Below are 26159 nucleotides of genomic sequence, written 5' to 3'. Positions count from 1 at the left end.
GTAGAGTGGTTTCCAAATCTTGGTTAACACGTTCTGTCTGACCATTAGACTCAGGATGGAACCCGGATGATAGGCTGGCAGTGGTTCCGAAGAGTCTGCAAAAAGCCCCCCAGAATCTGGACAGAAATTGTGGACCTCGGTCAGAAACAATGTCTTGGGGAATGCCAAAAACTCTGAAAACATGGCTTATTATGAGCTCAGCAGTCTCTTTAGCCGATGGCAACTTGGGCAGAGGAATGAACCGGGCAGCCTTGGAAAATCGGTCCACCACAACCAATATGACCGTGTTGCCCTGGGAGAGTGGAAGTCCTGTAATGAAATCCAGGGAAAGGTGTGACCAAGGCCTGTGGGGAACAGGTAAGGGATGGAGCAGTCCCTGAGGTCGCTGGTGTGATGATTTTCCCTGACAACATACTTGGCAGGCCTCCACATAACCTTTAACATCTTCCTTTATGGAAGGCCACCAAAAGCGACGTCGGAGGAATTCTAAAGTACGGGAACTACCTGGGTGGCAGGTCAATACAGACTCATGACCCCATTGCAAGACCTGAGCTCGCACTGCTCGAGGGACATATAGAGCCCCCAACGGTCCATTCCCTGGATCAGGTTCTTTGGTTTGAGCCTTACGGACCACTTGTTCCAGATCCCATCTGAGGGGGGCAACAATCCTTGAACTAGGAATAATAGAAGAAACAGGTTTTTCATGTGTCTCTGGAGAGTAGGCTCGGGACAAGGCATCAGGCTTAAGGTTCTTGGAACCGGGTCTATAAGTCAGGATGAACTGAAATCTGTTGAAAAACAGAGACCATCGAGCCTGCCGAGGGTTCAGTTGCTTGGCCTGCTGGAGATATTCTAGGTTCTTATGGTCTGTAAGTACCTGGAAAGGATGTCGAGCGCCCTCAAGCCAATGGCGCCATTCTTCCAAGGCCAACTTAACAGCAAGCAGCTCTCGGTCCCCCACGTGGTAGTTGCGCTCGGCATTAGACAGGCGACGTGACATGAAAGCACAGGGGTGTAGTTTTCCATCCTCATTCCTCTGTGATAAAATGGCTCCTACACCCACATCTGAGGCATCCACCTCTACCATAAAGGGTATGTCTGGATTAGGGATAGAGAGTATGGGAGCTGAGGTGAATCGATCCTTGAGATCCTGGAAGGCAGCCGCTGCTTTAGGGCCCCATTCAATCTTGACTCCTCCTCCCTTTGTCAGTGCTGTCAAGGGAGCCACAACTGAGCTGAAATTCCTGATAAACTTCCTGTAAAAGTTTGCAAAGCCCACAAACCGTTGCACCTCTTTTACTGTGGTTGGAATAGGCCAGTTGAGAACAGCTTTAATCTTACTAGGGTCCATCTCCAGGTGACCAGGGGTGACAATGTACCCAAGAAACTTAGTCAGGGAAACATGAAACTCACATTTTTCTGGCTTGACAAAGAGATGATTTTCAAGGAGTCTTTGGAGAACCCTGCTGACATGGCCCTCATGCTCCTCCATGGACTTGGAAAATATAAGTATATCGTCCAGATAAACGAATACAAATATATTTAGCATGTCTCGGAGGACGTCGTTGATAAGTGCCTGGAACACGGCAGGGGCATTGGTAAGGCCGAAAGGCATCACCAGGTACTCATAATGGCCTGTGGGGGTGTTAAAAGCAGTCTTCCATTCATCTCCTTGCCGTATCCGCACCAGATGGTAGGCATTGCGAAGGTCGAGCTTGGTAAAAATGGAAGCTCCCTGCAGCAGCTCAAAGGCAGTAGCCATAAGAGGCAGGGGATATCGATTCCGAATGGTTATCTTGTTAAGACCTCGGTAATCGATACAAGGCCTAAGCCCCCCATCCTTCTTCCCCACAAAGAAGAAGCCAGCACCAGCAGGGGAAGTGGAGGCTCGGATGATGCCAGTTGCCAGGGACTCTTGGATGTAAGCGTTCATAGCAGCCTGTTCAGGGGGAGATAGGGAGAAGACTCTGCCTCTAGGAGGAGAGGAACCGGGGAGAAGGTCAATTGCACAGTCGTATGGGCGGTGAGGTGGCAAAGAGGTGGCTCGAGACTTACTGAATACTGCCCTAAACTTATGATAGACAGCGGGAACTTGAGACAGATCTACAGAATCTTGAGGCTCGGGATTAGGGACAGAGAGGCTCTGGGTAAAACAGGTGAAGTGACATGAAGGACTCCAATCTAGAATGGAACCAGTAGACCAGTTGATATGGGGATTATGTCTGTGCAACCAGGGATGACCTAGAATGACCGGATACTCGGGAGAGTCAATAAGGTAGAAAGTCTCCTCCTGCTGATGTTTAGCAATGGTAAGCTTCAGGGACTGAGTGGCCTCAGTTACTTTGCCGGGTTCAAGGGGTCTACCATCCAAAGCAGTTACTGACTGGGGATGAGGGAGAAGGTGGGTAGGAATCTTAAGTTTCTTGGCCAAGGAGAGATCTATGAAATTACCTGCGGCCCCTGAATCGATCATTGCCTGGACTGGGAACTGATGACTCTCCCAGGACAAAATAGCTTTGAGAGCTAGAACGGTGTTGGCAGGAGGAACTCTTATTTTCCCCATCACAGTCCTCCTGTAACTCGGTGGGGACCCTCGTTTCCCGATAGTTCTGGACAAGTGGATCGAAAATGACCAGACATACCACAGTAAAGGCATCGTCGCTCCCTCATCCGTCTGTCCCTTTCACTGGGAGAGAGTCTGGAACGACCTAGCTGCATATCTTCTGGAGGCTCGGGAGCTTGTTCATTGACTGGGGGAAGTCTGACTGGTGGAGCATGAACTGGAGATGCAGGTTTGTGAACAGGAGTTTGGGACTGGGATGCTCTGCCTCGAGTCATTCTCCGTTCTCTCAAGCGAATATCAAGGCGAATGGCCATATCAATAAGGGATTCTAGGTCTTTGGCTGGTTCCCGGGTGGCCATCTCATCTTGAATGGATTCAGCTAATCCGCCCAGAAAGCAGACTCTTAAGGCCTCGTCATTCCATCCACTACCTGCTGCAATAGTTCGAAATTCAATGGCGAAGTCTGCAGCGCTGCGAGGACCTTGACGGAGAGTAAGGAGACGTTTGGAAGCCTCCTGTCCACTAACTGGGTGATTGAACACCTTCTTGAATTCCTTCTCAAAGGCTGTGTATGACTGGCAATAACTAGGCTGGGACTCCCATGCCGCAGAGGCCCAAGACAATGCCTTGTCAGTCAGAAGGGTGATAATATAAGCGATCTTTGAGCGGTCAGTGGGAAAACTTGAGGGCTGAAGCTCAAAAGTGAGAGAGCACTGGGTGAGAAATCCCTGACAGGAACTAGGATCTCCTGAGAATGGCTTGGGGGGTGGAAGTCTGGGCTCTGCAGCAGCTACTGGAGCTATGGGAGGACTGTTGGTACTTAGGGGTGGTGCAGCAGGAGAAGCAGGAGAAGAAACCCCAGGAAGGCTTTGAAAGAGTTGCCGAATGGACGAAGTGACATCAGCAAGGAGCTCTGAGTGTTTTGTCATCACCTCCTCTTGACGACGGAGAACCTCTTCATGACGCTGGAACGAAGCTTCATGACTGCCAATCACTGCCAACAGATCTTTGGTACTGAGTGCCTCTGGGTCCATGTCTGACTCGGTGTTTCTGTCAAGACCGGGTCTTGAACCCGGGTCTCTGGTGTGGAAACCGATGTGTATACCACTAAGCCACAGAGGAAGTTGTGTTGGACCCAAACGAAAACACTCCAAGAGGGAATCCAGAAAACAAGGATTTATTAAAAAAAAGATCAACTTAGGTTCTTCTCAAAAATGAGGTAGCAAAACAGACAACTTAGGTTCTTCTCAGAATGAGGTATACAAAATACTCTAACAGTATAATAAACATGTAAAGAAAACTCCACGAGGGGAGAAAACAAACAGATAATTAATGCAGTCAGCAACAAGGAAAATAAAACACTCTTACTAGACGTAGCTCAGGAGATCAAGGGAAACGCAAGGCAAGTTCACCAGAGATGACTCAAACACCGAGTGAGGAACACAGACAAAGTGACAACTTAAATACACTGGCTGGAACAAGTCACAGGTGATCTAAACTAAGTAAACAAGAACACATGAGGAAGAACAAATACAGAGTGGAAACACGGGGACCTCTAGGGGAATGGAGACAAACTGCAGGATGGTGACAATTTAGCAGCACAATATATTTGTGAGGGAATATAAAAAAACATAATGATTGCATTAGAAAATAAAGACTTTTAGTTAATATAAAGAGAACAGATTTTGTTTTCAATTTACTGACAATCATCAAAATAGCATTTACAAAAGTTTTCAAAATATCAGATTTGACAATAATATATGAATATATTATATTATAATATAATACTATATATAATAAATTAATATATAATTTAATACATGCCATCCCATAATTAGAGCTGTCACTGTATTTTTTATTTATTTATTTTTCTACTGAATGTCTTGAAAGCGGGCATCACAGTGGTACAGTGGGTAGCACGATCGTCTCACAGAAAGAAGGTCGCTGGTTCGAGCCCCTGCTGGGTCAGTTGGTATTTCTGTGTGGAGTTTGCATGTTCTCCCCGTGTTGGTGTGGGTTTCCGCCGGGTGCTTTGGTTTCCCCCACAGTCCAAAGACATGTGCTATAGGGGAATTGGGTAGACTTATATGTGGTATGCTTGCTTATATGTTGGGTAGACTTACATTGTATGTGTGTTTCCCAGAGTTGAGTTGTGTCTGGAATGGCATCTGCTGTGTAAAAAACATGCTATGTAAGTCGGCAGTTCATGATTAATAAATGGACTAAGCTGAAAATGAATGAATGAATGACTTGAAAGCACTTTTTTTTACAGTGCGCCGAATTGTTATTATTTTATTCTTATTTTTTTATGGCTTAAGAAAGCCTCTCAGTTTCTCTCTGGTCTTTATCGGTGCCTTTTTACGCAGGAATCTACATACAGTACAGTATATGGGCCGCCCCATAATTTAAAAGTCTCAATGTATCAACATCAAACACTTCTTTTAATTGACTCAGAAACGCACTTAGTGCACTGCATGCGATTGGAAATGGGATATTATGAACTGTCAGTTTGCATTTATCGCAATTTTGCTCTGGGATTGGGAAAAGCAAGGGAAAACAGGAGCCGGGCTGGAGAGAGCCAGCAACTGCGGAGCGAGTGACCGTTTAAACACTTTATCTGTGCTCTAAACACACACACACACACATTTAGAGTCAAATGTTTTGTCATCCGATACGCAACAATATTGCAGTTTTTCCAGCAAATGGTTCATTCTTTATCTGAAAATGATTAGCCCTCAGGGGTTACACAGTGGCTCAGTGGTTAGCACTGTCGCCTCACAGCAAGAAGGTCGCTGGTTCAAGTCTTGGCTCAGCCAGTTGGCGTTTCTGTGTGCCGTTTACATGTTCTCCTCGTGTTTGCATGGGTTTCCTCTGGGTGCTCTGGTTTCCCCCACAGTCCAAACACATGCGCTAAAGGTGAATAGGACAAACTAAAATGGCCGTAGAGTATGAGTGTGTTTAAGTATGCAAGAGTGTATGGGTGTAAGGGCTAATATTTCTGCCTTGAACTGTACATTCCATGTCCTTTAATGTCAGGAAAAGGGTTTTAAAGAGGTCAGGCGTTTTCCTCTGAGCACATTAATAGTAGCCATTACCAAAATTAATCTTATCAAAGCATGAACCGGCTTATTTCCAAATTGTCTCTAATATCGTTGTCTGGCTAAACGCTGGGGGGATCGCACTATGGGAATGACGTCCTTTATGAAGTGCTGTTTTTTTTTTTCTTTCTGTTCTCTCAGAGAGCAGGTCCCTGGCGAGCGGCGTCTGAAACTTATGACTAGCCATGTCTACAGACATCACGGCGCAACCAAAGCATGGCAGAATGACAGATCGTGCCTTCAATATGTACTGACAAACAAATTAGTGAGAAGATGCTTTGCGCTGCATAACAGATGTGGTGGGCGCCGTGGTTCGGAACAGCCGTCAGAAGAAAAAAAAAAACCCTAAAAAAAGGAAACAAGCACCCCATCTGGACCAGTGTAGCCCAGAGGCCCACTCATTCACTCATTCCAGCCCGACAACAGAGATAACACACTGGAGAAACCGCTCGCGTCATCACAACAAACGCTAATGATTGAGATTGGCTCGGAGGAAATACAGTCGAGATACTGTAGCCCTTGCGGATTTAAGTATATACTCATATAATACACTGTTCACTAGTTTGTTTGTTTGTTAAATCCAGCAGCGCACATGCATATATCACAACAGAATTGTGTCATTGTTTCTTCTAAAGAGGAAAACAAAGGTCACTTAATTCACGCTATTAACAAAGCATTAAAGGGATACATCATCCAAAATTTATATCATTTATTTTCCTTTCAACCCATTATGAGTTGTTAAACGCACAAAAGTGGGCCAGCACGGTGGCTCAGTGGTTAGCACTGTCACCTCACAGCAAGAAGGTCACTGGTTCGAGTCTTCACTGGGCCAGTTGGCATTTCTGTGTGGAGTTTGCATGTTCTCCCTGTGTTGGCATGGGTTTCCTCCAGGTGCTCTGGTTTCCACCACAGTCCAAAAGACGTGCTATAGCTGAATTGGGTAAGCTAATTTGCATGTAGTGTATGAGTGTGTGTGTTTGTATGTGTGAGTGAGTATGTATGGGTGTTTCCCAATACTTGCTTGCTGGAAGCCATCCGCCATGTAAAATATATGCTGGAATATTTGGCGGTTCATTCTGCTGTGGCCGTCTCTGAAAATAGAGACTAAGCTGAAGGAAAATTAATGAATAAATGAAACGCACAAAAGAAGATATTTTGAAGAATGCTGAAAACATGTAACCATTGACTTCCATAGTATTTGTTCTATCTCGGTTCTTATGTGTGGTGGCCGAGAGAGCTCAAACTTGCTGCAAATTAAGAAAACAGTAGTCTCTCGAAGCTTGAAGGTCTGGGAAGTTTGGCCTCTTTGAATGGTCAAGGAACATCTAATATGCTATTTGATTACCCAGGCTCTTTCTGAATACTTACTCCTATATACATTTGTGAAGAGTGCTAAATACGTCCCAGGAGGTATGTTTTTTTTTTTTAGCTCTTTTTACATAAATCCACCAGAGGCTGCTGTCGACTGACTGACCAACCCACCCTCCTCTATCCCTAAACCCAACCGATAGTGTTTTCAAAAGCACTGATTGACCTGCCCACCTCACTTCCCTAAATAATGACAGAATTTATTATTAATTTTCATAAACTGCCACTTTAAAACTTAATGTCTAGTCTCCCGGAATTTATGTGATCTTTTAATAAAAATCATCTGCTGTGACATAAATGCGGCCCTAATTGAAGACATATCTGTGGCGACAGCTATACAGACGGTGAGTGAAATAGATGCAGATGGTTATTGCGACATAAAGAGAAAACAAGCGCACGGTGCATGCGAAGAGAACGAGGACAGAGGGACTCATAAATGAAAACACTGACTGACAGAGACGAATCTGGGAATAATCCTGACAGCTTCAGCACAGGGAAATAAAGCACTTTCAGTCGCTTTTCAGGAATACAACAGATTGCTCTTTGCTTTAAAGCACAAGATGATCTTAGCAAATCATTGGTGCCACAACTGAGCATTAGTTAACAAGAGCTATAACACATTTATAAATGTTGGTAACACTATATAATATGGTGTAAAGGGTTATTTGCTGACGCTGACAATCAATGAACAATACAGTTATTGCAGTATTAATGAGTCTTTGTTAACGCTAATGAAAATACAATTGTTCATTAAATAATATACTCTGTATTTTTATTATGCCCCTTTTACAATATGTATAATAAGTCTCTGATGTCCCTAGAGCGTGTGAAATTAAAAATGTAACTACCCCACAAATAATGTTTTATAACTCTCGTTAACTGAAACTTACTCTTTTAAGCTTTGATCAGGCTTTTGGTGACTTTAAATTCAAATGAGATTGTGCTCTCAGCCCTCTTTTTAAAAGAAGGCGGAGCTACAAGGCAGATTCAAACCTTTAGGGCGGATGGCTGCTTCTCACTCAGGGCTTTATAATGAGGGAGAGATGGTCACTATTGGGTGGGTGTTTCCCCTTCTGCTGACACATACAAAGGGAGAATGTCAATCAAAGTGTTTCTGCAGGCTGTTTTTATCAAGTGTGATTATGAAAATACAATAATACATTTTTACTATTAGAAGCTGGCTATATTCGCACACTGTAGCCTACTGGTTTAGTGCGGCGTCATATACTGTAGCTCTCTAGCACTGTGGTGATTATGGTGGCTTGAGTTCGATTCCCGGCTTGAGATCCTTTGCCAATCCTTCCCCTCCCAATACTTTTCTGTCTGTTACCTCCACTATCCTATCCCTATAAAAAAGGTGAAAAACCTCTAAGAAAATAAATAAATAAATAAATAAATAAATAAATAAATAAATAAATAAATATATATATATATATATATATATATATATATATATATATATATATATATATATATATATATATATATATATATATATATGAAGAAATTATTGTATATAAACATTAGACCCCTGAATTATTAGACCCCTTGTTTATTTTTTTTTCACCAATTTATGTTTAGCTGAGAGAAGTTTAGATGAGTTTTATTAACTCATTTCTAATAACTGATTTCTTTTATATTTGCCATGATGACAGTAAATAATATTTGACTAGATATTTTTCAAGATACTTCTATACAGCTTAAAGTGACATTTAAAGGCTTAACTAGGTTAACTAGGTTAACTGGGCAGGTTAGGGTAATTATGCAAGTTGTTGTATAACGATGGTTTATTCTGTTGACTATTGGAAAAACAATTTGCTTAAAGGGGATATAATTTTGCCTTTAAAATGATGTTTAAAAAATTAATAACTGCTTTTATTCAAACCGAAATAAAACAAACAAGACTTTCTCCAGAAGAAAAAATATTATCAGACACACTGTGAAAATTTCCTTGCCCTGTTAAACACCTTTTTGGAAATAATAAAAAGAGAAAAAAAATTCAAAGTGGGGCTAATAATTCTGACTTCAACTGTATATGTATATATGTTTTCTTGGTTGTTCATACTAATTTACAATGAGCTGAAACAACACATTAAGTTAACTATATCGATTTGTGATAGGACAGCATGAACGAATTGTGTGGAACCCTGCATTTTTCCGTTTAGTAAACCTATTGTAAACAGTTACTGCAATGACAATAAATAACTATGAATTTAATAACAGTAAACTACAGTAAACAGTTGTATTTTTATTATTGTATTATATATATTTTTGTAGTTGTATTTATATTAACTAACATTAATAAAAGATTAATAATTATTGATTGTTAATGATTAGCTAAAAAAGCATGAAATAATCTTATTTGAGATTGTCACGTGCATATGTGTAAAAAATTTTATTTATATTTTTTGTGAGACGGCACGAAATCAGCAGAGCTTTTATTACGCCACAGTCCAGAACTTTTGGTTGATCACATGGAGAAGAACAGCACTGTTTTATAATACTAGATACTGCCTGCGTCAAAAATTGCCTATTACTCAGTAGGTACTACATTTGAATTTAAACTTACTACAGGACCGTTAGAAACGTACGTTATATACAGTATAAATGCGAGTATGAATGTAACTCAGACAAAATACATCTGACCTACCTGCGCCAGCTGCGTTGCTTCCATTCATGAATACTTTCACATGGCATCATGGGATAATGTAGCGTCCATCAGATGCGCACTTCATAATCTCGTTGGATGTAATAGGCCATCCAAGTACTTCTCGCATACTGTTTTTCGAATTCTATGAATTCAGACGTACTACTCGGCTCGCATACTGATATATTATGAAAGTATGCGATTTCAGACGCAGCCATCATCTACTGTGCAGTCTAATAAAACACCAACACGAAAATCGAGGGTGTGTGACGTCATTAGCATTAACTCACAACACACACACCATCTCACGAGTTAAAACTGCTTATCTGTCTGCATTTAAACATCATTTGACACATTTGGATTACCAAATTCAACACTGTTCTGTTGGTTTTTGGATGTTTTAATGAAAAAAAAACAGACAAACTGCAACAGATGGATTCAATACAGATTGCGTATCTGTTTCTTTTAAACATGGGATGATCTTGTATTATACAGTATGGATGGCAAGCCATAACTGAGAAGTGTTAGCTATGAGAATGTGAGAAAACTGCCTGGAGAAAGCCAGAGAGAGAGAGAGAGAGAGACGTGTTAGACAGTCAAAAAAAACAGGCGAGATGAGGGATTGCTAGTGAGAACGTATCATTGTTGGATGGCGTCTGTGGGCCTGTGAATGACACTCGGAGAAATAGTAAACAAGGCAGAGACGCAGTTGATCTGAGGCTAAGCGCGCGGAGCAGACGGAATAAAAAGACGGAGATCAGATAATTCAGCGTGATGTATGGAGTGGAGTCTCTGAGGTGAAGGGATTGAGTGTGTGGAGTCGACTCAGATTAAAAACAAACATTGTCACAGGGTGTAAGTGTTGATCTGCTCGACTCCACAGCTGACTCGCGCTCTCAGCTATTATTAGCTGCGCTGGTTATTACATTGAGTCTGGCGATACCTCTGTTGCCTGGAAGGTATATTGAAGTCCACTTACTTTCGTTCTTCCTTTCTTCTAAATGGATTTCTATAATGCAATCCAAACTGATTAACGTATGGACTCTTTGTCGTCGGTCTCAAAAGGGAAAGTTTACCCGAAGATTCTATCATCATTTATTCATCCTCATGTCCTGTGAAAATGTGGTTATTCTTTGTAGGATCACATATAAGCTACCTGTGAAATAAATGGTAAAATGCTTTCCTTGAATCACACCGTTAACTCTATTTATACAACAGTTTTGTCTAATTCTTGAATATGATTGGCTGATAGCTGTGAGATATTAAAGTAATATCAGCACTCATACAGCCTTTTTACATTTGTGCATAACTCCGCCCACACAAGTGGCGAGCAGAAGATTACAGTTTGACAAATATTGCAGCTGTTGGACAACATAATGTGCTTTTGAGGCCTTTTCAGGTGAGAATGTAGTTGTTTAGATTGCAATTATGCAGTTTATTAATAAGGATAAGGATTTTTTAAATATTCATAATTTAAGAGATTCAGCATGTAGGCGGCCTGCCTGCCATACTGAGCAGAGCAAAGACGGTTGATGTTCTACCACAAGATGGCAACAGAGACTACATAATAAGCCCTTAGGGGAGAAAAACAGCATTTTTCAGCGTACGTTTCAAACTACAGCTGAACAAATCATTACTGAACAGGTATTTATACCGTAGTAATTTGGTAGTAATTGTATTGCTTTGGCTTTTTCTTGGTTAATTATTGTGATCTCCCGATTGAAACAGAGAAAAACTAGGAAATCTCTGTAGACTGATGGCATTTCATGCCGTTAAGCCTCATAATCTTAAAATGTGAGCAAAATCACCTGTTCTGCCATCACTTTAGACATTACGCTAGAGAATCATTCAAATACTAGCTCTAAAGCAACGTTGGTAGTAACAGTTTCTGCTGTTTCTGCCGGACAGTTGCAAATATGTATGAACGGTGGAAGAAAGTAGTTCCGCTTACAAAAGGATTTTTGAGACTCTTGATGTTTCACTTTCTTTTTTATTCACACAATTATGCCATCGAACTGTTGTATAAATGTAATATCACACTTGTAGTAGTTCGATATGGCTGTATATCGGCACAGGTGGGGCACTAAGACACTCTGCCTGCAGCCTCGAGCCAACACACACCTCCCACCAGTGCTGATATACAGCCATATCGCACTGCTACTCATCTGAAATTGCTAATTTATTACACTACTGTCTGGAAACCTTCATTCTGATTTATTAATTACGACATTCCAAAGTATGCTATTCCCAGATAACAACCGCTGAAACTAATAATACAGACTTATCTAGTTTTTTTGAACACTCAAATACAGCAACGTGACAGATAAATAATATATATATATATATATATATATATATATATATATATATATATATATATATCTATATATATATATATATATATATATATATATATATATATATATATATATATATATATATATATATATATATATATATATATATACCAGCCGTGATTAATCGTATCACGTGCGCCTCGCGAAATTAGTTTTAAAACTTCACTCATTTCTGGCAGCTTTGCCTTTTAATTAAAGATTTGATAAGCTATTATGGCTCAGTCTTTTGTGTCAATTAGTTACGTAATAAATGGGATAAAGTACATCCAGGATGTTGTTTTTGTCTTATTGCTATTTTGAAGTTTTGTAAAGACAATAGAGTTGAGTTGAATCAGTCAGCATTTATGAATGAATCGAGTGAGTCAGTGATCTAGTAAGCTGTTCATGAATAAAGACACTTAATTCTTGAATGAATCAGCTGTTTTGAATGAATCGATTGAATGATGATTCAGTGGCAAACAATGAAATGCTAAATGATTGTTTCTGAAACTGCTGGCAGATTCATAATCAACCATTTCAGTTGTTTCTGTCACGTATTATATCTGTAAGCAACAGTTTATATTATATGAAGTCGTTTACCAAAATGGAAATGTATGAGCTTGACATAACACGAGATGTTTAAAGTTATAATGTACCTGGCAATGAATTCAAACAGTAAATCAGAAATGTAGCATGATTCTTAAATATCTGCAAACATATTATGCGATGCTTCCACTTACGAAGACTCAAAACCTAATACAGGACCCTAAATGTCAACTTTTATTCTTAAAAAGGACACGAAAGATGTCTGTCTTAAGTTCCGTCAAAGCTGTAGCTCTTGGCTAACTTGGATTTCCACTGAACTTTTCAGTCAGATTCGACTTGAGGGTATTTCACGTGTGCGAGTGTGTCTACGTCTAGCGATAGAAGCTAAAGATGGAGACCAATTTCTTTCTCCCTAGCACATCCTGAATGAATCCCAGACACCTTCTGATGAAGCAGCCTGCGGCGTGGAGCTGCGATCAGTCTCATCTTGCCCTGACTGGCCACATCGTCACCACCGTCCGGGATGGAGAGACTTTTTATTTCTGTCCAGGCCCTGTATCATAAAAGCAGATTTATGTTTATATAGAGTGGGGGAAATAAGTATAGAACACGTCACGTTTTTTCCTGGGAATAATATTTCAGAAGAAGCTGTTGACATGGAATTGAACCAGATTTTTGGGAAAAACCCAAACAATATACATATGAAAATAATACAAAAGAAATCTGAAAGATTATTAATCTATTACTATTTATAGTAAAATTATATAAAAGGCTTTTTTTGTGGTGGCAGCTTAAGGACGCCTCTCATATGGAGAATGAAGTCACGTGCATTGCTCCAGCGTGAGTTTTTTATAGACTTCAACAGAGTGTCTTAATCTTGATGGTTCTGTGGGTCTCGACTATCAAGTCTGAGCTTTATTTTGTATTGGATTCAAGTCAGGTGATTGGCTGGGCCATTCTATGGCTTGATTTTCTTTCTCTGAAAGCATCTGAGAATGTCCTTGGCTGTTTTGGATCATTGTCTTGCTGAAATGTCCACCCTGGTTTCATCTTAATCATCTTATATTCATTTACACGGAGGAAGGGCAGAGGGTTGCTGAAGAACTACTGAGAGATTTCAGCTGCTGTCTGGGCTTTCACTGCCTTTCTACACCTCCCTTTCTTCATGTGTTTAATAATTTTTCTTTGTGTCATTTCATTTTATTACACAGATCTTTGTCTGTAAACAAATCAGTTTTGTTTTCTTTGCTTATATGGTTTTATTCAGTTGTTACCAACATTCAGTGAAAATTTCAAGTCAACAGCACCTTTAGAAATATGTTTTCTGAGAAAAACTGTGACGTGTTCAACACTCCTTTCCCCCACTGTATCACCATCATGGATGCGTCACTGGAATTGCTCAGTCAGTCTTCAAGTGAGATCAAATTTTAATACTTGTTTAAACTCCTTTCCCGACCGATTAGTCTTTTGCAGTCATTCTGTTACACTGAAAAGCTTTTATGATAAATCTAGCAAAGTTTTTTTCTTCTTGGTGGAGGAGTGGAACGCTGCACATGTGATGCTGACATGATCATGAGTGTTTGCAAAGAGATTACGCTGACATTCGCTGACGCTAAAGAGACTTTAGGAGAAGTTGAAAACGTGTTTTGGGATTTCTCGTCATACAGAAGATTTGAGTGCAGATGACAAACTTGACAGTTTTTTGTGTAACATTGTTTTGTAAAACTCTAGTTGCATGTATACTTGTTTATTTTTTTTTTCATTTTTCCCCACCTAAAATGTACATTTTATAACTTCAAATATCTGAAGTTCTTTTTTATGTAATTTTTTAGAAGTGTGTTAAAAAATATTAGTTTTTTGTATTGAAAAGCAGAATTTTTTAGCATCATTTCTTCAGTTTTTAGTGTACTTTTGTGTTGTTTGAAATATTTATTTTTATTATTATTATTATTATTATTATTATTATTATTATGTATTTCTTAAATTGACCGAATTAATAATGAATTTTTAATTAATAATTAAATTTTTTTTCTGAATAAAAGACGCTTTAATAGACACTGTATTATAATTTTTTTTATTCTTGAAAATACCCAGCTTTTCTTACTCGACTTTTCTTTTAATAGGAGTTAGAGTAAAATGCTAATATTTTTTTGATTCTATGAATGTCAGATCATATTTATTCCCAAATTTTAGATTAAAACATTGTTTTTTAGCATGTAGACCTTTTTTTCTCCAAAATTGACAATTTGTCAAAAAATAATAATAATGCATTTTATTTAAAGGTGTTCAGTGAGATATGGCTGTATATCGACACTGGTGGGAAGAGTGGGTTTGCTCAAGGCTGAGTGCCTTGTTGTCCCACCAGTGACCATATACAGCCACATAACACTCTTACGAGTGTGATATTGCATTTATACAACAGTTCAACGGCATAATCATGTGTATAAAAGAGAAAATCAAACACTGAGAGTAAACACTAGCAGATTACTATGGTATAAATACAGCACTACAAAATACAAAAGATAGAGATATCGACTTTGAATGTCACTTACTTGTTTTTTAAAGATTTGTTCAACTTTAGTTTGAAATTTATGCAGTTTTCCCTTTTTTTTAAGGCTTATTATGCGGTCTCTGTCACCATCTTGTGGCAGAACGTCAACCGTCTTTGCTCTGCTCAGTATGACAGGCTGATGGCCGCTAATAAGCTGAATCTCCGAAATTATAAATAAATAAACGCTATCCTTATAAATAAACTGCATAATTGCAATCTACACAACTACATTCTCATCTAAAAAAAGCCTCAAAAGTACATTATCTTGTCCAACAGCTGCAATATTTGTCAAACTGTAGTGAGTCTATTGATCTGCTGTCGCTCTATGTGGGTGGAGTAATGCACAAGGGTGAAGAGGCTGTGCAAGTGCTGTTAATTGCAGAATATTAGAATATTGCATGGCTATCAGCCAATCAGAATTGGGAGCTAGAAAGAATATAAATGAGTATATATTAAACATGTTAAATTGTTTAAAATATACATTGTTTTACCATAAATCTCACTGACCACAAACATTTAAACAGATATTTGATTGTTTTTTTTCTGCAGAATCTGCCTCATAACCACCTTTATAACCTCTGTGCTTTTGCCAGACTTCAGTCCCAGCCGTTCCTCTGACACATAATGCCAATAAGCACAAAAGCTGATCTCGTAACGTTAATTTAATCTGGTGTTGGACGGGTTGTCTGTACCCACAGCTGTTGTGGCGGGCGATTAGGATTGGTGCCCGCGGACAGTGGCGTTAGCAGCAGCTAGTATGCTAAACCTCTGTCTCTGGCATGGAAAAGAGAAACACATGTAAAGCAGATGGCCGCTGCACTATGTCTGCTGTTGGCGCTAATCGGGTGCTAAATATCACTCCGTCTGCTCACTCGGCCTCATCACAGAACCTGTTTCTGCTTGCTGTGTCGGCCTGTATTGGTATGCTATGAAGAGAAGTTTATTTCAGCTTGTTTACCATAATTGTTGTTTTAAAACGAAATGCATAATAGATTTTGTTTTTAGTTTTTCCTGAAAGTTGCTTTATTTATGTATTGCCAAAATTATCAAGTGGCTCATTTTGTTTGTGTACTTAATTTACTCATAATTACTTATTTAAATATTCATATTACTTGTATGTTTTTTTTACTATTATTAGTATTGGTGTTGTTGTTAAAATTAGAATTATGTGAATGCATTGTACATTTTATTTTATTCATTTTATTTTGTTTGTTTTTTCCCTGAAGTTTGCATTTATTTATTTATTTATTTATTTATTTATTTATTTATCTATTTATTTATTTATTTATTTATCTATTTATTATCAACTTGTTCAAAACTTTGTAAACTGATTTATTTTTTACTTAAAGGTGCTGTATGTAAATTCTTGAAGCATACAAGTATAATATGTTTGGGGATATTTAAGAAACATGCTAAGTCAACATTCTTGTTTATCTGAAAAACAGTGCTGAAGTCATATATTCTGCTTTGAAAATGTGAGTTACGCGCAGGAATGCTGTCTTTATTTTGGTTCTTTTAACCCACCTACTGCCACTTTAGCCAACTATAATATTTTTATATCCAGCACCCCAAATTGCCTTGGTGGAAAACAGTATATTTGTTTTATTAAGTCAGGAAGGCTGTCTGAGCCTGCATCCATGACTGAAATGCAACCTCCGGTGAACAGTAGCAGACTCCGAAATGAGACGCAGATTCACATGAAGTGGTCATTAATTAACAAATAATATAAATATCACGAGCATAAACATTAGGTGAGTTCAAGTCAAACATATATAGAGATAACTTTATGGAAAATAATAATGAGAAGCTTTATCACAATTGAGCGAAGATACTAAACATTTAGCCTTACAACCCGCAAAGAAAGAATAGAAGAAACGGTTAGAAAGAAAGAAAGAAAGAAAGAAAACAAGAAAAGCAAAGAAAGAATGAAGAAATAGATAGATGTCCTTAAAAGGAGATGTTGTTGCGTTTAGCTAAATTTTAGGGTCAAATTAATCTCCAGACTTTAGCTAAGTACGCCTAACACACACACACACACATCTGTGGTTAGCACACAAAAGGTGTCTTTCCCAGTCTCCAGCTGAGCGGTCTGACAGAAATCCGATTGCTAGCGTGAAGTCGAGACAATACGGCCTCCCTCATTTGCCACTTCACCAGTGTTTAATCGCTGATCTCCTGCACAGAAAGAGTGATTGAAAGAAAGGCAGAAGAGAGAGAGAGAGATAAAGAGAGTCAGTGATTTCCCCGCTGCCGTTCTGAATGGAGTCTCCAGCGTCTCGTCTGACCTGCCGGTTATGAGGGCCGTGGGGAGATGTGATTGCCTCATTACCTCTGCTCTGCTCCTCTTCTGCATTTACAGTGTTGCTCTGCTCTTCTGTCTGCTCACAACACGCCATTCCTTCACTTCTGACCTGACACTGCCTGCTTTATGTGCTTTAGAGTATTGTCAGGTATACTCAGAGTAGTATAGTAGGGTCAGATAAACATGTATGGAAAGAGCGAGTGTCAGATGTATATGCACTCAAAATATACAGTTTTGCTTCTTGTTCAAAGTATTGATTTACTTTGACAGCATCAATGAATTTTTGAAACAGTTTTATAGTGTGGCTACCTGCCACAAAACATTGTTCACAAGATGGCGCCAAACAGTCAAAAAAAGCTAGCTCACAGAAACAAAACCGGCTGAGTGAAGCTGGGGGAGTATACACTAACCTGTGCATTATTCAGTCACAAAATGGTGCCAAACAGTCAAAAATAAAACTGAGTGAAGTTGATGGAGTATACACTAACCTACACAATATTCAGTCACAAGATGGCCCCAAACAGTCAAAAACAAAACCGGCTGAGTGAAGCTGATGGAGTATACACTAACCTACACAATATTCAGTCACAAGATGGCACCAAACAGTCAAAAACAAAACCGGCTGAGTGAAGCTGATGGAGTATACACTAACCTACACAATATTCAGTCACAAGATGGCACCAAACAGTCAAAAACAAAACCGGCTGAGTGAAGCTGATGGAGTATACACTAACCTACACAATATTCAGTCACAAGATGGCACCAAACAGTCAAAAACAAAACCGGCTGAGTGAAGCTGATGGAGTATACACTAACCTACACAATATTCAGTCACAAGATGGCACCAAACAGTCAAAAACAAAACTGACTGAGTGAAGCTGATGGAGTATACACTAACCTGCACAATATTCTGTCTCAAGATGGCGCCAAACAGTCAAAAACAAAACTGGCTAAGTGAAGTTGATGGAGTATACACTAACCTACACAATATTCAGTCACAAGATGGCCCCAAACAGTCAAAAACAAAACCGGCTGAGTGAAGCCGATGGAGTATACACTAACCTGTGCATTATTCTGTCTCAAGATGGTGCCAAACATTCAAAAACAAAACTGGCTGAGTGAAGCTGATGGAATATACACTAACCTGCACATTATTCAATCTCAAACAGTCAAAAATAGTGAAAAACCGCAGCGGGACAGACAAGCAGATACATATGAATGCACGTATGTAAGTCAATGGATTTGAAGGTTTTCACTGACAGTCAAACAGGATTCGAAGTTCCTGAATGAGCCTGCGTTATTTAGCGGTTGTTATCTTGGAATAACATACTTTGAAATTTTGCAACTGACCAATCAGAATCGAGTTGTGTAATATTCTCTTACAACAACCTATTAATCTAATAAAATGTAATTATCTAAAACAGTTCCCGTTACCTTTAATCGACAACAAAAGACTAAATGAAAACTTAAAGGCTAAAATTTTGAATGCACAACCTTTGGAATAACTTATTTTTAAAATATTGTAACCGCTATATTATAAGACTGTATTTTATACACTTATGTTTTTTCTAAATGGTATTTAAGTGTTATAATTGGGGATCACCCAAAATCAAGGCAAAAAAACAATGAACTGACAATTTTGTGACCGTCCCACCCCTACATCATCTTTTACTTACTTTGTAGGTATTTGTTGAATAATACAGTAGTTTTTGTGTTGTGTGTTACAACTGCTGGAATCTGGGAATCGTGACAGTTGTAGTTTCAGAGAGAATAATGATTCATCTTTCCTCAACATGGCAGCAGTAATGGATTGGTTTTTAGAGCTCCAGCTAGTTGCTCATTTGTTTGTATCCACCGACAGGCGAGTCAAAGCGCTTGAGGGTGTCGTGACAAAACATCCAGCGGTGACAACTGACTGAGCAAGAGGCCACTGATTGTGTCTGGCTGATGTGCGCTGCTCGTCTTTTGTTTCTGTTATTGATCTTTTCCTTAGTTACTATCAGAACCCTCACAAAATACATTTCCTCATATTTCACTCTGTTCATTAATATATCTGTTGTGCATTCTGTTGACGTCTAGGCCTTTCTACTAAATGATACTTTTCAAAATGCTGTAAAGTACTTGCAAATGGAAGTAAATTACTTGCTTTGGCTGTTCACAAATGTCAAAAATGGTCGTTTAACAGTTAAAATGTGGTGCATAAATTTTTGTTGATTATTGTTTATCTGATCATGAGTGGTTAGTTCTGATCCATTGCTGTTTCCACCTCACTGTCAAACCGAATTAGTTCAGATTACTTAAAATGTTTGTTTTACCGAATAACCGAATTAACGAAACAAATGTAAGTACATGTAACACTCAAATATGTGATTTCTGCTGCTTGTTCAAGCTACTTTATTAAAACAAGATGAAACAACACAGGGTGGCAAGTTGCTCGTTGGAGTCCTAGCTGGGCTGGGCAGGGCATTTCTGTGTGGAGTTTGCGTGTTCTCCCCTTGTTGGCGTGCGTTTCCTCTGGGTGCCCCGGTTTCCCCCACAATCCAAAGACATCCCAGTAGGCACACAACATCATAAGACATTAATATTAGGTTAAATTTAGGTCATGACCAAAATTCTATGTCTAGCCAGCATCTAAGGATGTTATTTTGACGTCTAATAATGACGTCAAATTACATTGATAATTGGTTGATTTGAAGTTGTGTTGATCTAAACCCAACCACTAGTGTTTTCAAAACCAAACGCAAGGGAAAAGTGCACTAAAAGTAGTTTTACCTTAATTTTACATTGCTTTTATCTTTTTTGTTGATGCAGGCGTCACCAAACTCAAACCCTATATTGATTAATTTGGTGTTATGCAAGGAACTGCACTGAAATTACGTGTTATCAACATCATGTCTTTGTTATTATCATTAGTGTGAAAAGGAACAGAAGTTATTAGTTTCATACTGCCCCCTAGTGTCCATTTTACCTAGAAACTCCAGTCAAACATGTGTCAAAGATGCAAGTTTCTCAAAAAATAATGCAGGCTGAAGCACATATTTTACATTTTTTGTCCTTATATTGTTGGTGCTCTTATTTGTCATGGATCCAGATGCTGTCACTACACCCTTTAAAGAAGCTGTGTATTCTGTCTAAATTTAGTAGTACGCCTTACCCTTTTGTCGTTTGTGAGATGAACCGACTTCGCATATAATTTCCTGTAGGCCTCGGATGATCCTTGGTGCCGCTTCAAGCGTGTAACCTTCATTGGCTCTGAGCTTGTTAGATACCGCTGAACTTGGAGAGACCTCAACATCAGTATGAGTGTCTGTCTCAGCACTTTTCGTGATTGGTTGATGACAGCGATAGCACCTCCCATCACTTATTCATGCCCTCTGCTCCTCGGCCATCATTCAGGAAGTGACACACAGGAAACGTACAATGCAGCTACCGTATCTGCTGTGCTGACATTCAGCACTCGGGTTTGTGCTATATGTGACCTATAAATCCTCACACACTTCTGATGGGAGGAAGAGAGAGAGAGAATCTCTTGACCACTACTGCTTGGGAAAGCAAAATAATTGGATTCCTGCTCCTTATCACACTCAACACATTACGAGTTGTCAAAATTCCCCGCTGCCAGGGTTTGGTCACGTTTCAGTCAAGCAAGAGGGATTTCATATGGCTGGCTGATAGGTGAGGCTGTTTTAGATTGTGGTATTGCCAGTCATCAGGGGGCGGGTGGGGGCGTCCGACACGTGCCTTAGACTCTCACGTGATGACTTTTGGGTAAACCCAGCCATTATTGTTACCATATTGACTTTGTCCGTTTTCTTTCTTTAAGTGTTTTTGTCTAGGGTGGCATGGTGGCTCAGTGGTAAGCACTGTCGTCTCACAGCAAGAAGGTAGCTGGTTCGAGTCCTGGCTGGGCCAGTTGGCATTTCTGAATGTAGTTTTCATGTTCTCCCCGTGTTGGCGTGGGTTTTCTCCAAGTGCTCCGGTTTCCCCCTCAGTCCAAAGACATGCGCTATAGGTGAATTGAATAAACTAAACTGGCCAAAGTGTATGAGTGTGTGTGTGTGTGTGTGTGTGTGTGAATGATTGTATATGGGTGTTTTCCAGTACTGGGTTGTGCATAAAACATGCTGGAATAGTTGGCGGTTCATTCCACTGTGGCGACCTCTGAAATAGAGACTAAGCCGAAGGAAAATGAATGAATAAATGTTTTTGTCTAGTTTTTAGTCCAAAAATTTAAAAATCAACAAATATCAAATATCAAATATTGTCTTTGTTTTTTTTTATAAATAATTAGTGCTGGAAAAATTTTAAGCGTGATTAATTGCATCCAAAATAAAAGTATGTTCTTATGTAAAATATGTGTGTGTACTGTGGATATTTGTTATTTATATATAAATACAAGTATTTTTAAATCAGCTCTCAAAACCTTTCTCAAAACCAAGAACTTTTCTCAAAAACTTTTTAGGGTAGCTTTTATTTAATTTTATTGGACTTATATATTATTCTTTAGGTCTATTATTATTATTATTTTACGTTTTTATTTATTTTTTATTATTACATTTTGTTTGCATTCATCCTTTTAGTGCTGCACATTTTATGTCTGTAAAGTGCCTTAAGATGCTTCATTCAAAGGCGCTATATAAAGTAGAGGATTATTATTTGTTTCACACAATTCCTTAACTTTAACAATTAAGTTGTCCAGCAAAACATCAAGATTGTGTCGATTCAACTCATTTTAAAAAAGTAGTTTGAACAAGCAGATAACTAAAAAACAACTTTTGAGTGTATTTGAGTGTTATTTTTTATATTTTGATATTTATTATATTAATTTTAATATTTGTGTGTATTTATATATGTATATAATTCAAATACCTATGCAACAAAAGTGTTTTGCTGTTGATATATGTTTATACATATAAATGCTTCTTGATTTGAAAATATTTCTTGATTCTTGATATTTGAACTAGAAACCAAACAAAAACTTTTTTTTTTTCCCCCAGTGATGGCACTCTCTTTTATTTAAGTGGTGTCACTTCCTTCCGCTTACAGTAAGTGCTGGAATTGTTTTTGACTCTCTGCTATGATATGGAATAGACAGCAAACCATTTCCGAAGCGTGCAAATAGATCTTTGTAAGCATGTGATTGAAAACCTGGCCACAAGATGATGAAGTAGGTTTTTCGACATGTGTTTGTGGCTGGACTGACAAGCGAGTTTGTTTTTGTGTTTTTCATGTCTCTCAGATTGTCTGCTTATGGCTGGCAATCCCAGATTCGACTGCATCTGATCTGTGTCCTGAAAAAAAAAAAATATATATATATATATATATTTTCTCTAGTAAAAAAAGAGGTGCATAAATATGATAAAAGCCCAGTGTTCACCAGGTATTATTGTTAATCTGATCACGAGTGGTCTGTTTAGGTGCATTGCTGTTCCCACATGGTAATGAAAAAAGTGCAGATACAGTATTGTCACAGAAATTGTTGCAGGAAGCAATATTATTGTCATTTTGAGATCATTTAATGACACTGATTATATAATGATTATACAGCAGCATAATTACGCAAATACACAAACACTTTCGGCCCCCCTTAATATTATGTGGCCTTAAATAATATGTACTTACACTGAAGCAAATACTCATTTTACAGTGCTTAATTAAATACCTGCATGAATATACATCTGTATTGCTTTGTAATCACACTGTTTACCATGCTTGATCAGGTGTGTTTGATTAGGGTTGGAGCTAAAATCTGCAGGACACCGGCCCTCCAGGAACAAGTTTGATGACCCCTGCTTTAAAGGATATCTTAGCTTTGGATCATATTGTGCCTCTGTACTTACACTTCATGAAAAGAGCTAGTTTCTGAATTTCTTTCTACTGCCCTCGTGTCGAAATAACATCACCCACAAGTTTTACAATAAATAAAACACTGGCGCCTGGCTTGGTTTGGGACCCCAAGGAGCCTCTGAACCCTACCCTCGAGCAAGAGATCTCACTCCCTTATGCCTACATTAATCAGGTGCCAAGATATGGCAGGGGCAATATTTCTTTACACTAACATCAAATTAGCCACCTCCAAGTTTGTATAGTATTCTTCTAGGTCTACGGCCCCAAGGTGCCTCTGTGTCAAAATGACTCAGCCCCAGGTTTCTTTATGTTGGTGCCTAGCGAGGGTTGAGGCCCCAAGGTGACTCTGCACTCTACCCTTGGTCAAAAGCACTCGCTTTCATGTTTCTACAAACATCAGGGGCTTAGATATGGTTGGGGATCCATAGAGGATCTCTGCACACTGCTCTAATGGCAAAATGAGAAGTGCTGCATATACATACACAGACATGTACCGATTTTTAATAGCTATTTCATTTATTTTCATTAATTAATTTTCGTTTTGGCTTAGTCCTTTTATTAATCCGGTGTCACCACAGAGGAATGAACCGCCAATAGGGCATAAGCATATAATGTAAAGAATATGTTTTACGCACGCATACACACATATTCACACACATACACTGCGGCCAATGTAGATGACAGATTGTGATAGATAGCAAATAGATTGCGTGTCAGTGATCTATTTGTATTGCACCGGTGCGTGCAGCCTTCATTTAGATAAACAGCACAGTGACAGACAAGAATAAAGCAGACCTCCTGTACTGCAGTACTTGATATATTTGTTGTGGAGTTAATTCAAGCCTTTCTGCAACAATGATGTCGTTATGAATTGTGCGCTTTTAGCTTTGCACGTTTCTGCACAGAATAAACCTGATTTAAGTCCACAAACCGGGATTGAAGCATCTTCTTTCATAATTGTACTGACACTATGTGGCTGTGGTGATGAATTACAGTGATTTTACTATATTTATTATAAACATGCACGGTTTTAAAAACATTTCAAACTTGTAACACTCATTCTTGAGCTGCAGATAATTCCGGTTGCTTTGCACATGGCCTGTCTTGTTGATATGATTATACATGTTAACACGTGTCTGTCAGTTAATTCGGTGGGCGGGAAAACCGTCATGTTGCGGTGGGCCTCAAAATGGGAGGGATTTGAATTTTATTTTGACGTCAGGAAATTAAAAAAAAGAGTCTTATTGTGTTTCTATCAGTCCAGTATGACTGTAAACTCACTATAGCTACACACAGTTATGTCCAAACAGCTTACAAAAGATGATTCTCATCATAGGTGCTCTTTAGAGACATGCACAGATGAATTGTTCACCCCAAAATTAGCAATGCGAGCTAATAAAGTCAATATAGTTAGTTTTGGTGCCATGTGCACTTTAATAATGTTTACATGACATTTGGTTTTCAGTTAAATAAAGCGTAGTATATTCATAGTGCTGTCGCCTCACAGCAAGAAGGTCGCTAGTTCAAACCTCGGCTCAGTTGGCATTTCTGTGAGGAGTTTGCATGTTCTCCCTGCGTTCGCGTGGGTTTCCTCCGGGTGCTCCGGTTTCCCCCACAGTCCAAAGACATGCTGCAGGTGAATTGGGTTGGCTAAATTGTCCGTTGTGTATGAGTGTATGAGGGTGACAGGCCGGCCGGAATGTGTAAAAAAGTCGTTATCATATGGACAAGTCTAAATGGAGGACTTGTTTCAAAGAGCCGGCCCCGCAACCATACGGGACTAAGACAAAAGAAGAAGAAGAAGAAAGCATAGTATATTCAACAAGTTTGAAAGCCACTTGTTAATTCCAGGACAGATGTTCTATTTTGACTTCAGGTCCTCTAAACTAGGTCAAAATGCAAAATGTTTTAATCAGAAATTGCCTGTTTGAAGCAGTCAGAAGCAGAAATAAATGGCGAGCAGGCTTCTATTTCGCATCTTTGTTCCTACTGTCCCTCTTTTTTCACTTGCTGCTCATTTTTACTTGTCAGCCCATTAACATTATTGATCATTAGGAGATGCTGGGAAAAGGTGGGAAGTAATTATTAGTCCAGGAGCTTTTGTCAGTTCCCCACAGTCTGGGTTGAGCCCAGGAGAGTCGCTAATAAGAACCTGCAGTGTTAACAACACACTAGTGGATCCGGAGGAAAATACAGCCTTGGCTTATCAATTTACCAAACCCTGTTACATTGAACCATATTTCAGTTCACATAACGTCATCTTTTTTATCATCATTTTTAATCTTTTTGCTGGATTTGTTATGACCTTTCTTTTGTTTTCTTATTTTTTTCCTTTTAGAAAAAATGAACATGTTGTCTGCATTGATCGCCCCCTTCAAGTACATGACCCCGGTGGCCAACGGAACAGAAGATGAGGACACACTGAGTCAGTATACAGCAAACCCTTTTCTATCCTAATGTTGAAGTTTTGTCTATATATATATATATATATGTGTGTGTGTGTGTGTATGGCTGATTTACGATATCCACTTAAGAGTTAAAAGCAGACAGCACTAAAGAACATTTCAGTCTTTTTTTTTTTTTTTTTTTTACTGACAATTTAGGCTTGCATCCATGTGTTGAAGTTTATTTTCACAGATGAATTTCATTTGGTTCCATCACAACACAGTTGGGGTGTGAAATAGAGGCTTTAATGTGTGATCAGACTTTCACACTCTGAAATCTCATAACCGTCTGCTCCCCGGCATTACAAAACAGCGCCTCCTTTGCATTGTATATGGGAGAGACGATTTGTACCCACTTTAAGTATGGACTCCAAGCCAATTTTGTGGGAGATTATAGAGTGATTTGCTAGATAATGCCCCATTTTAGAGGATTTGTCCTCAGATTTTTGCAACAGTT

The 26159-nt window shown here is 39.0% G+C and overlaps 1 protein-coding gene across 10 annotated transcripts in view; it reads left to right on the top strand.

The window, feature by feature from the left end:
* Nucleotides 1-26159, top strand: part of adarb2 (adenosine deaminase RNA specific B2 (inactive)) — a 619893-nt gene that overhangs the window by 505512 nt on the left and 88222 nt on the right. For all 10 annotated transcript variants that reach the window (XR_015524676.2, XM_087309035.1, XM_087309033.1 and 7 more), the window contains one exon: nt 25597-25683. Coding sequence is in view for 9 of the 10 variants with exons in the window: in XM_087309030.1 (XP_087165156.1) it covers nt 25597-25683 (87 nt within the window). In the remaining variant the exon portion in view is untranslated. The remainder of the gene's footprint in view (nt 1-25596; nt 25684-26159) is intronic.

This window comes from Danio rerio, chromosome 24, assembly GCF_052040795.2.
Source record: "Danio rerio strain M-AB ecotype USA chromosome 24, GRCz13ab, whole genome shotgun sequence".
NCBI lineage: Eukaryota > Metazoa > Chordata > Actinopteri > Cypriniformes > Danionidae > Danio > Danio rerio.
The sequence above is the reverse complement of the archived record's forward strand: the minus strand, read 5'-3'. Positions and strand labels throughout refer to the sequence as shown.